Source organism: Puma concolor, chromosome C2 (genome assembly GCF_028749965.1).
Source record: "Puma concolor isolate L17-30 chromosome C2, mPumCon1.1.hap2, whole genome shotgun sequence".
Lineage (NCBI taxonomy): Eukaryota > Metazoa > Chordata > Mammalia > Carnivora > Felidae > Puma > Puma concolor.
Genome location: NC_141675.1, coordinates 8,192,993 through 8,209,300, shown reverse-complemented (window position 1 = coordinate 8,209,300; position 16,308 = coordinate 8,192,993). Strand labels below are relative to the sequence as shown.

Here is a 16,308-nt window from a genome sequence, read left to right as displayed (position 1 = left end):
TACGGTGATGACACTGTGTGCTGAGTACATCCTTTAATATACCCAGTCCTTGCCTCAGGACATTCAGCAGGCTGATACTGCACGTAACATTTGAACCTCATTTCCGACCCCTGTATCAGTACAGCTGTCTCTAGCCTGGCCGCTATGCCTCTTCATGTACACCCTGCAGCAGAAGAGAATCTGAACCTTACAAGGCACTCTGGCAGGGAGCAAAGGCTTGCCTGGGTTGGCTCTGACATGAATTCCTCAGGACAGCCGCTAGGCATCGGGTCTTGGATGATTTTGACGCATACACACACACACACAGACAAGAGTGGTTGGGATGCTGTCTGAGTTGCTGAGCTTATAACTGGTACTTGGAACTTGGCCCAGGGAAAATGCATCTGCTGAACATAATTTTGGGTTTTGCTATTTGATTTATATGATTTATATGATTGTTTTTAAAAGGCTTTCCAGTGTAATGGACCTTGTACTAGAGGAGGTGAATCTTGTGAACCTTTAATGCAGTCAGGTTGAGGGACAATTTCATAAGAGGCAAGCAGGGGTGCTCAATATATTTAAATCTTAATCACTGTGGTTCAGTAAAGAAATTAGAATTCATGAGGAGTTCTTAAAGGCAAGTGGCTTTGTACATTTTCTTTCCCTGCTATTATTGGATTAAAACTTTGCAGAGAGGAGCGCCTGAGTGGCTCAGTTGGTTGAGCATCTGACTCTTGATTTTGGCTCAGGTCATGATCTCAAAGTTCATGGGTTTGAGCCCTGGATTGGGCCCTGCGCTGATAATGCAGAGCCTGCTTGGGATTCTCTCTGTCTTTCTCTGCCCTCCCCTGTGCATGCTCTCTCTCTCAATAAATAAATAAACATTAAAAAAACTTTGCAGAGAAATTCTGGGTAGAAACCCAAGTACACTTTTTTTTTTTTTTTTTGAGACAGAGAGAGAGAGAGACAGAGAGAGACTGCATGTGACTGGGAGAGGGGCAGAGAGAGGGAGACAGAATCCCAAGCAGGCTCTGCACCACCATCACAGAGCCTGATGCAAGGCTGGAACTCACAAACCTCGAGATCATGACCCAAGCCTAACGCTCAACCAACTGAGCCACCCTGGCACCCCGCACATTTTTCTTTCTAAGCAACAATATCTACTATAGAATCATTAGTACAGTCAAGGAATCCTTTTATAGGACCCGAGGCAAGGGAAAGGGAGGGAAAGGGGACCTGCAGAGAGTGAAAAAAGACGTACTTGATGAGGAGTGTGCCTGGGTGCCTGGCAGAGCAGCAGTGGGGTTTGCGGGAAGAAACACGGGCTGTTGAGTCAGCCCTGGGTTCACATATCCCGTGTCCCTCTCTGGCTGTGTGACGTTGGTTGCGTTACTGAACCTTTTAATCTCCTTTCCTGTCTGAAATCAAGGTGTTGTTGTTGTTGTTGTTGTTGTTGTTGTTGTTGTTGTTGTTGTTGTTCTTTGTAAATAGACTCCACACCCAATCTGGGGCTTGCACTCATGACCCTGAGATTACGAGTCCCTCTACCAACTGAGGCAGCCAGGTGCCCCTGAAATCAAGGTTTAAAAGCTCTCTGGGGGCACCTGGGTGGCTCAGTCAGTTAAGCGTCCGACTTCAGCTCAGGTCATGATCTTGCGGTCCGTGAGTTCGAGCCCCGCATGGGGCTCTGTGCTGACGGCTCAGAGCCTGGAGCCTGCTTTGGATTCTGTGTCTCCCTCTCTCTCTGCTCCCCACCCCCCCACTCGTGCTCTGTCTCTGTCTCTCAAAAATGAATAAACATTAAAAAAATTTTTTTAAAAAAGGAAAGAAAAAAAATCTCTCTGTATTTCCCTAAACCTTGCTGGTAGTTTGAACTGGGATAGAAGTTGTGACAAATATCTTGTAAATTATAAGTTTGTATATGTGGTTAACTACCCTGGTGCTAAGAGATTTGTAGTGAGACTGTCATTCATTGATTCACTTATTTAGCAAACTAGCACATACACATAATGATTATAGCTCTCATTTGTTGATTACACAGCGCCAAGCCCTGTGCTAAGTAAGGCCCTGTGGTCAATAAGACAGCCTCTGCCCTCAAAGACCTGTAGCCTGGGACAGCTCTTCTCTCATGAAACTGCCCTCTCGCAGCTCAGTGCTGCAGACTGGGATGAGTTCTCTGGGCAGTACTGGGCTCCATAGCCTGGGGCAGCCTCTTTCTCAGAAGAGTTGGATCTGGTTTGTTCTCACCTCTGTGCTCCTTTGGGAACAGGGGAGGGCTCTTCCTCTGGGGGCGCCGACGGAGCTCTGGAAGAATGATACAGAAGCAGCACCCTCCGTGATGGCTGTGTTGGAACCCACTGATGCTTCTTTATCGCCTGTAGAATGAGTTTGCCTCAGGAAGGTCGGGCTGTCTGCTTGGGGAAAGGGTGGCGGAGATGTAGGAAGTTTGTAGGGAGAGCTGGAGGGTTGGTTGGGATCCCAGGGTGAGGTTGATGCTCCTGCACCAGTGGACAGAGTCATTTCTGAACGAGTAAAGGGACAGAGAAGATAGAATGGCCTTTAGCTCCAGGAAAAGTACTTATGGTGTCTTAGCTGGCTTGAGACTTGATACTTCAGTGCTTTGGGTTTCTTTATCCTACTGTATCTCCTCACTGATGTTCCCAGGAGGTGGGGAAATGACAGGGAGGTGATGGTCAACTTTATGTGTGAACTTTGCTAGGCTACAGACCCTCGTTATTTATTAATCCAGGCGTTGCTATGAAGGTTTGCAGATGTGAGTAAAGCCCATAATCAGAGTTTTTAAGTGAAGGAGGTTATTCTAGATAATCTTGGTGAGCCTGACTAAATCAGTTGAAAGACCTTAAGAGCAGAGCCAGGCCTCCCTGAGCAAGAAGAAATTCCGCATGTAATCTTTGCACGTGCTATGTCCTGAGCTTAGAATGACCTTTCACCAGGTGTTCAGATGGCTGACTACTTGTGGATGGAAGCGTTAGCTTAGGCCCTCGGGTTCCGGCCCGCTCTTCCTGACAGCCTGCCCCGTGGATTTCAGACTTACCTTCAGCCCCCGTGATCACACAAGCCAATTTCTTGGAAAAACTGTACCTTGACGTGTATCTCCTACTGGTTCTCTTTGTCTGCCTAAACCCTGACTGATCTACGAGATATATCATTCATTTCATCTGGAAATAGTTCAGCAAGTATCTAAATGGGAAGGATTCTTGAGACATACCCACAAATTCACTATCTCACCTAAACAAAAATGCAGAGCAGTTTCCTGATATCATCAAACGTTCAGAACTCCAATCGTCACATTCTTTTATAATACTAAAAATATTTTTGAATGAGTGATTTTTGTCAGCATCTTTAGTTAGGGAGAGAAAAAGCAAACACTGTCTTGGAAGGATTTTCTCTGTGGCTCCAGCAGAGGGCCTCAGGTCTCATGTGTTTCCAAAGGAAAGAAGTTGGTCTGGCTTCTATAACCTCAGTCACGCCGCAGCCCAGCCCTTAGCACAGAGTAGACTTTTGGAAAATTTATGATGAATGAATGAATGAATGAATGAATGAATAAGTGGGCGAAACAAATACTTTTTAACCTTGAATTCATTGGCTATCCTCCGTGCCAGGCACTGGCTATGTGCTAAATTTTCTCTTTTCTTATAACCATCCCATGAGGTATAGGTATTATCCTTATTTTATATATGAAGGAATCAAGGCTCAAAGAAGTTTAAAGGCTTTATGAAGATCATAGAGGTAGAAAGTCTTTGAGTTAACCTAGATTTACAATTTTTATTTTTTTAATGTCATGTAAGACAATAGAAAGTATATAAACGGCTGATGAGGCACCTGGGTGGCTCAGTCGGTTGAGTGTCTGACTCTTTATTTTGGCTCAGGTCATGATCCCAGGGTCATGGGACTGAGCCCTGAGTTGGACTCTGTGCTGAGCATGGAGCCTGCTTACGATCCTCTCTCTCTTCCTCTGCCCCTCTCCCCAGCTCATGCTCTCTCTAAAATTAAGTAAATAAATAAGTAAATAAATGTATACAAATGGTTGAATACAGGTAATACGTGTAACTACTAGCCAGTTATAGAACATCACCGTCACCCCAGAAGTCCCATTGTTATGGGCCAAATGTTTGTATCCCCCAATATTCAGATATTGAAGCCCTAACCCCAACCATGATGGCATTTGAAAATGCCTTTAAGAGGTAATGCCTTTAATACCTAAGAGGTAATGTCTTTACTACCTAAGAGGTAATGCCTTTAATGCCTAAAATACCTAAAATACCTTTAAGAGGTAATTAGGGTTAGATGAGGCTATGAGGGTGGGGCCCTCGTGATGGGATTGGTGCCCTTAAAAGATACCAGAGAGCTCAGTGTCTTTCTCCCCCCAACACAAGCACAGAGGAAAGGCCAAGTGTAGCCTCAGTAAGAAGATGGGCTGTCTACGAGCCAGAAAGTGGGCTCTCACCAGGAACTGAATTAGAAGGCACTTTGGTCTTGGGCTTCCTGGCTTCCAGAACTGTGAGAAAATAAATGTGTATTGTTTAAGCTACCTAGTCTCTGGTATTTCGTTATGGCAGCCCTAGCAGACTAAGACACTCATTTATCCCCTTCCAAAGTTAAGAGTAATAATTTCCTTGATTTCCTTAAGAGTTACCTTCTGTGTTTGTTTTTGTCTGCTTTTGAACTTTGTATAAATGGAATTATACTATATATGTATTTTTTTTGTGACTTGCTTTTTACCCTCAAAGTTATCTTAGCAAGATCCATCCATATATTTGCATATATTTGCAGTTCTTCTGTTTCCATGCTTTATGGTATTTTCTAGTACAGATACATCACAATATACCCTTCCATTTTATGCAATAGGCATCTTGACCGCTGGTAAAAACATTCCTAGGCATGTAGCCTGGTGTACATTAGAACACGTAGGTCTAAGGTATATACCTTGCACTAGAATTTTTGGGTCATTCAGTACGCATATTTTCAACTTTAATAGACAATACCAGAATGGTTGCATTAAATCACATCCCCACCAGCCGTGCCTGAGAGTTCCAGTTGTTCCCCACTCACCAACATTTAGTGTTGTCAGAGTTTTTAATTTTGTCAAACAATGGGTGTATTGTGTTAATTCATGGTAGTTTGTTTTATTTTTTTTTTTAATTTTTTTTTTCAACGTTTATTTTTGGGACAGAGAGAGACAGAGCATGAACGGGGGAGGGGCAGAGAGAGAGGGAGACACAGAATCGGAAGCAGGCTCCAGGCTCTGAGCCATCAGCCCAGAGCCTGACGCGGGGCTCGAACTCACGGATCGCGAGATCGTGACCTGGCTGAAGTCGGACGCTTAACCGACTGCGCCACCCAGGCGCCCCCATGGTAGTTTGTTTTAATGTTTATTTATTTATTTTGACAGAGAGAGAGGGAGAGAGAATGGGTGGGGAGGGGCAGAGAGAGAGAATCCTAAGCAGGTTCTGCCCTGTCAGCACAGAGCCCAACTCAGGCTTGATCTCATTGATCTCGCAAACCTTGAGATCATGACCCGAGCCGAAATCAAGAGTTGGACGCTCAACTAACTGAGCCACCCAGCGCCCCAATTCATCATAGTTTTAATTTGCATTGCCCTGATCTGTGCATGAGGTTGAGCACCTTTCCATATTTATTGGACAGTTAGATTTCTCCTTTTGTAAAATGGCTTTTCAAGCCTTTTGCCCATTCAGGAAAATTGGATCATTTGCCTTTTTCTCAGTGAAATTTAGGAATGGTCCATGAAATTTGGAAACTGGTCCTTTATCAGTTATATATGTTGCAAATAACTCCTTCCACTCTGTGGCTTGTCTTTTCACTTTTACAATGGTGTTTTTTGAGGGACAGAATTTCTTAATTTTAATGTGATCAAATGTATACATATCCTCTTACGGTTAATGCATTTTGTATAATGCTAAATAAACCCTTCACTTACTCAAGATCTTAAAATTTTTCTCCTCCTTTCTGTTCTAAAACCTTTGTAAGTCAACCTTTCACACTTGGGTCTTTAACCAGCCTGCAAATAATTTTTGAAAATGGTATGAGGAAGGGGTCGAATTTCCTTTCTTCTGCATATGGAAATCCAATTGTCTCACATCTTTTTCACTGCTCTGCCATGACACCTCTGTCATAAGTCAAGTGTCTGTACGTGAATGAGTATGTTGGACTACAACATTCTAAAGTCAGACTCCTATCTGCCATGTGACGCTGCCTTTCCCTGTGAACGGGAAATGTGACAGAAATAATGGGTTTTAGATTCAACCAGAATCTCAACTCAGTCTCCACCTCCCAAAACACTTACTAGCTGCGTGATGTTGGATGTTATTTTACCTCTGAGCCCATGCCTTTCCTACATGGGTATTCTAAAGAGTAGATACAATTTGTGATACCTAATCACTTTCAAATACATTTGGGGGCCCCTGGGTGGCTCAGTTGGTTAATCGTCCGACTTCGGCTCAGGTCATGATCTCTCGGTCCATGAGTTCAAGCCCCACATCGGGCTCCGTACTGACAGCTCAGGGCCTGGAGCCTGTTTCAGATTCTGTGTCTCCCTCTCGCTCTCTGCCCCTCCCCCGCTCACGCTCTGTCTCTGAGAAATGAATAAACCTTTAAAAAATTTTTTTTAAATTACATTTGAAATTTTCACTTGTTTTGGTTGGAGTCTTGGGGCCTGGGTTCTGTAGTATTAATTTTCTATTGCTGTGTCACGAATTTCCATAAACATAGTAGCCTCAAGCCACACCTATGTATTACCTCCCGGTTCCATAAGTCAAAAGTCACCTGGGTTCTCCTCTTAGGGCCCTCAAAAGGCTGAAATCGATGTGTCAATCTGGTGGAACTCTTAACTGGAAGTTCTGGGGAAATATCTAATTTCAAACACTATCTATCTAATATCTAAAACTTCCAAGTCTATGCAGTTGCCGGTGGAACATAGTTACTTGGAGTTGTAGGCCTGAGGCCCCTGCTTTCCTGCAGGCTGTCAGCCAAGGTTGCTGTTAGTTTCCAGAGGCTGCTCTCGGGTTCTCTCACACCTGATCTCCTCTGTCTTCGTGTCAGCAACAGCACATCAAATCCTCCTCCCGCTTTGAATCTCTCTGACTTCTGGAGCAAATCCCCTGCCTGTAAAGAGTTCATGTGAGGAGAAAACGCCTACCTGGATAATCTCTCCGTATTTAGGTTAACTGATTAGTGATTACATCTGCAAATCCCTTTGCCAGGTAACGATGTAATCTCTGGAGTACCGCCAGAGGGCAAGGTGATGGGGGCCATGTTAGGCTTCTGCTTACCACAGTTCTTACTAGATAGGTTGTTACCTGTACTGCAGATTTCATGATGGTCCATCTGGTAAGAATTCTTTGATACATGTCAGAAAGCCCAAAACACCTCATCAGCGTGTTCCAAAGCCAGAAACATTGCTTTCATGAAACCTTGGCCCTCTTCCCTGCACAGACATATCTGTTTTTTTCTTGCAAAATCTTGGTGATTTGGATGCTATTTTCATCTGATATCTCTAAACTTTATTGTCCACCCTTCAGTCGTTTATGGAAATGACATCAATCAACAAATATGTTGAGTATAGTACATCCTTGGCACGTATCTAAATTCAAGCTCACGCCTGGCAAGGTGTTAGGCCCATCGTAAGTGTTTTTTGGATGTCTGTTGAATGAAGGAGTGAGTGATAAAGGGTGGGATTTGCCGTTCCGTAGCCTACTGTCTATTTTAGAAATAAGCCATGTGCACACACAAGATCAAGAATATAAACATTTACCTAACTAGTTTTTAAAAGGTGATCCAGGAGATAGATCACGTGTGTGTGTGTGTGTGTGTGTGTGTGTGTGTGTGTGTGTGTGTAGAGAAAGCTTTGTGGAAGAAGCAGAGCTAGAATTAGGGCTTGAGAAATATGCATTATTTGGACAGTTGGGGAGATGAACCACAGGCCAGGTGGGGCAAAGGTGGGGCACAGGCAAAGGTGCACTTTAGGAAGGGAGCAGCCATTCTGGGTAGGCGTCAAGAACTGAGTGACAGGTTCTAACATCCCCACTTTTGAGTGTCAAATAAGGTACAGAAATGTGTGACTCAAATATCTCAAGGAGCCAACGGCTTTTATCAAAGGGAAGCACTTTGACTTCTCGCGAATGAAGGTGACATTAATGCATAATTTTCTTAGCTCAGGAAAGTCTATTCTTAAGAAAATTTTCCTCATTTTAAGAACTTCCTCTCATAAATGCCACCTTGGGTCCTTAGGAGAAAACAAAATACTGTTTGCAAGGTCACACACAGGCTGCCAATAAAGAGTCCTTTATTCCACATGCAGCTAACAAACAACAATCTGGAATAACGTTGATTTTCAGTTTGTAGCCACTTGCTGGATTCTTTCTCATCCTCTATCAGAAGGAGATGTCCCTGCAGTCTCCTCTTCTTTCCCCAAAGTGAAGAAGGATGATGCTATCGCACAGAGGCCTGCCATCTAGGAAGGCGGTAAGCAAGGGGATCTTGGGACAGTGGCAAGTACCCGTGCCGGAATGGCATATTGTAGCATATACACCATGACCCAATGAGAAAACAGCCCGAAGCGAAAGCCTAGCAAAGGCAAAAAGATCTGGAACATGGTAGCCTTGCTAGGAGTAAATGTTTTATAGGAGGACACAGCAACGTGAAGGGGAGGTGAGAATGAAGACACACACAGGCTGCAGTCTACCAACCGGAGCCCTGAATGGGACTCCCACTGCAGTATCCTGGGAGACTTGCTGTGCGTCTCTGTCCTTTGGGTTCCGCCTGAATGACAGGGCCTGGCCATGGCCACTGTCCTCGGGGGAATGGAGTCTTCTCCCCCAGATGCTATTATGCTAGTAGACTGAGGGAGCTTAATGCTTATGGGATTGCTAAATTTTGGTTAAGAATCAACGGGAGGAAACCATAAAGCGACATATCTGTGTCAAATGCTTCATGGGTGCCTGCCAGCTTCCAAACTTGCCGGGAGGAATATGGCGTTTCTGTGGAAGGAGAAATGCAAACTGAGCCCCGAGGTCAATTCTTCAACATTAAACTGTCATAGTCTCAATTCACTGTTCCTCTAGGGCACTTGGAATAAAGAGCCTGACTTTGATGGCCTGTCTCTCCTCTGTTCCCCAGTAGGTCAACAAGTGCGTGGTAGGGTCTCTGGAGGAATAAACAGTTGAGAGACTCCCCAAGAGGTGCTTTGGCATAAATTAGTTATCGGAGAGGCACGTAACCTAGGTATTTGGCTTTAGTCGCATTTCCCAAAGATGGACATTTCGCCCGCGTTGTCTGTTGCTACCCAGGCTGGTTCCGGGCAGCCCTCAGGCTCCAGGAGCTGCTTCAAGAGGCTCACTCAGAATCCACTGTGTGGTCGAAGGCATGCTGGGAGCGCCTCTGCTTCCCGGATAAAGCGCACAGGTACACGAGGAACGCCAGACACAGCAAGGCCACTGCCGTGAAGAAGGCGAGGGTGCCCACAAAGGCAGGTGGGTCCATGGGCAGGCGGATCAGGGGGCTTTCGGCTGGGATCTGGTTGGTCAGGCTAAGCATGTAGCCCAAAGACCAGGCTATGCTGCTGTTCCCCACCTGTATGATAGAAAGATGGCTTCGTTCTCAGGACGGGGCTCGAGGCAGAAGTTACACACATACACCACTGTCATCCTCGTGAACCACCCACCAGAAGCTGTGGCCTAGGGTCAAGGGACTTGCCCAAGTTCAGACACTGCAGAGACTGGGCTAGAACGCAGGTCACTGAGACCACAGAGGCTCAGGGCCCTACCCTCTCTGCACCGTGGAGAAAAGCCGTCAGAATCCTCCCAGCCTCGTCACAGCCAAGTGGAATGTGGGCACAGTTAATAACAGCAAGAGTGTTTCTACTGTTGGGTCCACAAGTGTCTGTGGCTAAAGAAAGAGGGTGATGAGCAGCTTACATAAATCTAGAACCAGTTTCTAAGCCCAGGGGGTCAGTTTAAACACGCAGCACAGACTCTGGCCATTTCTTACATTAGTTCCATCAGTTTTCATTTCCATGTCTTCAGGCTGTTTTATTAGATACAAAAAAAGTCTAGAATTTACAGTCTTCAGAATGGACTCTGTATCATTATGTTGGAATCCTCTGTATCTTGAATGATCCTCTTAAAGACTATTTGGTCAGGTATTACAGAGCTCCACTGAAATTTGAAACAGTCAGTTCCACCCCTTTTCTTGGGGTAGTGTTTGCCTGATAGTTAAAGAAAACTTTTTAACTTTTAATCTTTCCATGTCCTTATGCTTAACGCCTAAGGGCTTTTCTTACAAACGACATATGCTTGATTTTTAAAAATCTGATCTGACAATATCTGTCTTTTAACCGGTAGGTTTAGTCCATTTATAATTATTTTGGTTATTGATATATTTGGGCTTCCGTCTAATGTCTTAGTTTTAAATTTTCAATCAGTGCTATTTTCCTATATTTATTTTTTCCATTCTTGCCTTAAAAATGTTACATATATAAAGGCCTCCTTTACAAGATGGGCATGTTATGACCCCTTACCCTGCTCCCTTCACACTGGATATTAGCTATACTTGAATTTTGGGTTGTTATGGATGGTTTCTTCTCTTTTACTTTTCTTTGATGTAAGTTTTCTTTTTTTAAAACAAACTTCAAGGCACCATATCACTTATTCTGACTGCCTATATTTTTATAACATCCTCCTGGATTTATTTCTCTTCGTATTTATTTCCTCCACAAATATTTTGGATGTCTTTGTGTGGCAAATCTTTAAGTCTTTTTTATGCCTTTACATTTGAATGCTAATTTAACTATATATAAACTTCTTTATGAATAAAGGAAAGGGACTTGAAAGCTGGGATTCTGTATCCATCCAAACTGGTGTTCATGAGGAAGTCACTTTCCGTTCTCTCAATGTACTTTCCTGCTAATTAGATTCATTACAAGCAAAGCTTAGAGAGTGCATGCCATCAACAGTCCCTGTGTCTCCAGACAGCCTCATCTTTTGCGGGATGACTCAATTTTCTTTATGTAAAAGTAGACAATCACAGGCCTCATGCTGGGTATTGATTGGTTTATCCTAATTATTGCTAAAGCTGATATTGAACATACTGGCTTCTGGCTTTATATCAGCTATTCCTGAAATGAGAATATTTTCCCCGAACCTGAACATAGTGCTGTGTGGACATGTCTGCAAGGCTGAGTCCTGCCTGGAAACAAGGCCCGGAGGGTGACAGACCGAGCAGTCACCTAGTAGCAGCTATGACTGCAGCTTCGGACCATCCCCGGACGCTTGACGTACACACAGTGACCTCAGGCACATTCCAAGAGAAATTCTTCCTTACTGCTGCTATGAATCCCTAATACTCTCCGTTACCCTGACATCTGTGTAAAATGGAGAGCAGCTAATTACTATCCTCTTTAAAAATTACTGTTATGTTTAAAGTTTCTTTTCAGGGGCGCCTGGGTGGCACAGTTGGTTAAGCGTCCGACTTCAGCCAGGTCACGATCTCGCGGTCCGTGAGTTCGAGCCCCGCGTCAGGCTCTGGGCTGATGGCTCAGAGCCTGGAGCCTGTTTCCGATTCTGTGTCTCCCTCTCTCTCTGCCCCTCCCCCGTTCATGCTCTGTCTCTCTCTGTCCCAAAAATAAATAAACGTTGAAAAAAAAAATTAAAAAAAAAATTACTGTTATGTTTAAAGTTTCTTTTCAGTATGAAAGGTCTAATCCTTAACATATTTATTTATACACTTGCCAAACATTTAGTAAACACCTTCTAGGTTCTCAGTCCCGTGCTGAATGGTAGGAGTATGAAAAGAATGAAACAAGTCCTGTGCTCGCGGAGCTCAGGGTCCGTGGGCACCTGGCCTCTGACCGCTGCCTCGTCTGGAAGGGTCTCCAGCGACACCTCCTCTGAGTTCTCCGCTGTCGTTTCTTTGGTCACGAGGGACCAAAGTCTCCTCAGCTTCCCTTCAGCAAACTGAAACCACCACTCCCCCTGTAAATTCTACATTTCTTTCGCACGTCCACACACAAAGCTTTTGAGAGCAAGGGGTGGAAACAACCCGTGCCTTGACTTACTTCTTTTTTAAAATATATTTGGGGCCAGGTCTCCTCGGTGAATCTGTATCCATTCACCAGCAAGTGGTAGATATAGTGGGCGGAGAAGCAGTAGGAGCGGGCATACACCTCGTCAAACCTGGGCAGCAGCAGCGGGAGCTGAAAAGGAGGTTCCACACAGATGAGGCAGGCATGCTTGGAAAAGGCATGCTCCAGAACACCGCGTTTTATTTTAATTTTTTTTTTCAACGTTTACTTATTTTTGGGACAGAGAGAGACAGAGCATGAACGGGGGAGGGGCAGAGGGAGAGGGAGACACAGAATCGGAAGCAGGCTCCAAGCTCCGAGCCATGAGCCCAGAGCCCGACGCGGGGCTCGAACTCCCGGACCGCGAGATCGTGACCTGGCTGAAGTCGGACGCTTAACCGACTGCGCCACCCAGGCGCCCCGAACACCGCGTTTTAAAGAACCTCACCACCTAGAACCTCATAAGACAATCACCACGAAATCATCGAATTGTGTCCTATCGTACAGCATCACGCAATAACCATCTCTAAGTTTACCGAGTGCTGCTTCTGTTACCGCACGCGGTTCTCACCATCGTGTCTGTGGCTGGAACGTTAATCCACAATGCAGGTGTGAGGTAGGTTCCCTTATTACCCCATTTTATGGATGTGGGGAAGGTAGAATGGCATGAAATCCAAATTCGGAACACACACGTGCTCACAAATGGAACATACTCAGATCTACTCCGTGTTTTGTACTGATGTTGCCCTTTTTATTTTATTTGTTAATTAATTAATTAATGTATTTATTTTAATTAAAAAAGATTTTTTTTTAAATTTTTTTTTCAACGTTTATTTATTTTTGGGACAGAGAGAGACAGAGCATGAACGGGGGAGGGGCAGAGAGAGAGGGAGACACAGAATCGGAAACAGGCTCCAGGCTCCGAGCCATCAGCCCAGAGCCTGACGCGGGGCTCGAACTCACGGACCGCGAGATCGTGACCTGGCTGAAGTCGGATGCTTAACCGACTGCGCCACCCAGGCGCCCCCAAAAAGATTTTTTTTAACGTTTGTTTATTTTTGAGAGACAGAGCATGAACGGGGGAGGGGCAGAGAGAGAGGGAGACCCAGAATCGGAAGCAGGCTCCAGGCTCCGAGCTGCCAACACAGAGCCCAACGCGGGGCTTGAACTCACTATCAGTGAGATCATGACCTGAACTGAAGTCGGACACTCAACCGACTGAGCCACCCGGGTGTCCCTCTCTTTCCTTTTTTTTAATGTTTATTTATTTGTTTTTGAGAGAGAGACTGAGCGAGTAGGGGAGGGACAGAGAGGGAGGATAGGCAATCTGAAGCAGGCTCTGCGGAGCTTGAGAATCTGTGCTGTCAGCAGCAGAGCCTGACGCAGGGCTCGAACTCGTGAACCGTGGGATCATGACCTGAGCCAAAACCCAGAGTCTGGCACTTAACCGATGGAGCCACCCGGGCACCCTGCCCTTTTCTCTTTATTTATTTATTTTTAATTTTTTTTTTTAACGTTTATTTATTTTTGAGACAGGGAGAGACAGAGCATGAACGGGGGAGGGGTAGACAGAGAGGGAGACACAGAATCCGAAACAGGCTCCAGGCTCCGAGCCATCATCACAGAGCCCGACGCGGGTCTCGAACTCACGGACCGCGAGATCGTGACCGAGCTGAAGTCGGATGCTTAACCGACTGAGCCACCCAGGCGCCCCATGCCCTTTTCTCTTTAAATACTGACCTGGCTCCAGCTCTCTGAGCAGAAATCCCAGCTGCTTGAGTTGAAGGCACTGAGGGAGAAGCTCCCTGAGAGATTGAAAGCGCTGGCTGTGTAGTAGAACCCTGCAAATGCCTGGAAGGACGTAACACAGAAGGAAGTTAGTTCTCAGAATGGGACACACCATGGAGCTTTCAGGCTAGGGGAATAAGAGAGGGGGAAGCAGGTGAACAGAAGAGAAACAGAAAGGTGAGAAGTAAATACTGGGGGAAAAAAGGACGCTTTTGGGCGGGTTTTGCTCTTACCACAAATGTCCCTTTAACTTTTGGCTGATAGACCCCATCAAAGGAACAGGCTTCTTGGTCACGGCAAGCTGTGAAGTCAAACAGGGAAGCCACCTTTTCCCTACACAGCGATGGGTCCCCGGTTCCTCCAACAGTGATGATGTCGTCAGGGTTGTAACTGACAGGCCTCAGGTCTGCTGTGCACAGGCTGTCAAATATGTAGCCCCCGGTGAAGGTGGTGAGATAATTCCGAGGGTAGCAGGGGTTGATGAGACTGGTTTTGGTGGGAGAATCCTGCAGGTACAAGAGCGAGGTGTCAGAAACCACTTTTTGGTGGGGGGGTGAGGGGGCAAGTGTCCCCCTCTTGCAAAGTCTCACTATTGTTACCCTCCAGTGCCAAGAGAGAAATGGATGAAAACATGCCGTTGTGGGTCACCCCGTGCCTGAAGGCAACTCCCAGGTTGCCTCGATACGTCCAGTGGGGGTGGGCGAACAGTTAGCCCTGCACCAGCCACCACGCTGGGCTCTCGCTCATGTTACCGGACCCACCCCCCACGACAGTCCTGTGAAGCAGGTTTTAGGAAATCCATTTTGAGGAGAACACGAGACATGTTGAGAATAATTGATCAATTTGAATAGAATATTATCTACCCACCGACTAAATGACCCAGAAGTTTGCAAATAAGTATATTGTGAAAATGAGGGCTCCCTCCCCACCATGTCTAGCCACGAGATCCCCTCCTTAGAAGTAACCACTCTTGCCAGTTTTTGCGATTTCCTACCGGAGATTTTGTGTATACTTCTTGTACGCATATACAAATATCTTTTCTTCTCCTCCCTCTTCCTTCTTCTAAAAACTGTAAGTGGTAGTACTCTATACACAGTTACACCCTTTGCTTTTCTTACTGAAAAACGTATCTTCAGATCTTTCCGTTCACTGTACATATAGAATGGCCTCTTCTTTTTAGTAGCTGCATAGCCCTCCGCTGTACAAATCAACTACAGTTTATTTAAGGTATCTCCTCTATGTGAACATTTAGATAGTTTCCAATCATTCTGCCATTATAAACAACGCTGCAACAAATATCCTTATTCATAAAAATCTTTGATCCACTTGTAATTTATTTGGCATAAAGACTGTTGTAGAGACCTGACTTGACTTTTTCCAAATGACTATCCAATATTTTACTTACTGGTGAAAAATGCTCCGTTTTATCTTATGCTAAATTCCAAAATGTGTAGGGTCCTATTTCTGGACTCTCTTTTCTAAGGAATTGTATTTGAACTTTGCCCAATCTCAAAACCACTCATTTTGACTCAGTCACATTTTGGCTTCAGACAATATTTATTCCAACTCCTTTAATTTACTGATGAGGAAATTGAGGTACATATCAAGGTAATGCAATCATTTAACAAAGGTCAGTGACAGGACTTCACACAAAAGCCTACAGAAGTCCAACACTCATCCAGTATAACTCTAATGAGTGTCCTCCAGAAAGATCTTACTATGACTGAATCTGTGAATGCAACAAATAGGTTCCTCTCTGCTTCAATGGTATGAAAAAAAATCCATGATTTCCAAAAATTGTTATGTGTAATTTGTAACATGTCGCACCAGGGTCACCCTGTGGTGGAAATACTATTTTAAAGGGAAAAAGAAAAGAAAAGAAATACCTGGTTATTTAATTTCCCCCTCCAAATCTGACACGCTTTTAAGATAGTTAAAATAAAATACATTATTTCTGGCGTGGCCTGGACAGGAAGCAAGATATAAATTGTTTCTGGCTTGGAACATAGAAGCAGCTCAGGAAAGATGATTTCTGTGCTCTTTTTGGAGTTTGAATTATTTTTTATGCCTTCTTTAAATATAATTTGCCAATGGGCCAAGCTGTTCAGGCCCTCAACATGGAACAAATCTCGCCTGAACTTAGTATTTGCAGGACATTGGCACTAAAGGGCCAACCATTAGGCTTCAGAGCAAAAAAGGCCACTGGAAAACTATTGCATAACTTGATCTCAGGGTAACTCCTATCAAAAGTGGAAAGACAATGATAGGAACTATTCTTAATAGTGATAGGAACTATTAAAAAACGCATAGGAAACTAATTTAAAAGGAAGGTATGGGACCCATAATGAAAACGAGAAGTTTTATTGAAGGATGCAAACCAAGAACTAAATAATTGGAACAATATTTTGTAATTCTACACAGAAATTCCTAACATCATTAATAAG

At 44.6% G+C, this 16,308-nt stretch overlaps 1 protein-coding gene across 1 annotated transcript in view; it reads right to left on the bottom strand.

Moving 5' to 3' along the window:
• Positions 1 to 8,285: 8,285 nt before the first annotated feature.
• ENTPD3 (ectonucleoside triphosphate diphosphohydrolase 3) overlaps positions 8,286 to 16,308 on the bottom strand; it is a 38,698-nt gene continuing 30,675 nt past the window's right edge. Inside the window, exons 8-11 of the mRNA XM_086720512.1 lie at positions 14,098 to 14,370; positions 13,817 to 13,927; positions 12,071 to 12,208; positions 8,286 to 9,588 (exon numbers count right to left, since the gene is read on the bottom strand). Of these exons, the coding sequence (XP_086576638.1) occupies positions 9,352 to 9,588; positions 12,071 to 12,208; positions 13,817 to 13,927; positions 14,098 to 14,370 (759 nt within the window). The 3' untranslated portion in view covers positions 8,286 to 9,351. The remainder of the gene's footprint in view (positions 9,589 to 12,070; positions 12,209 to 13,816; positions 13,928 to 14,097; positions 14,371 to 16,308) is intronic.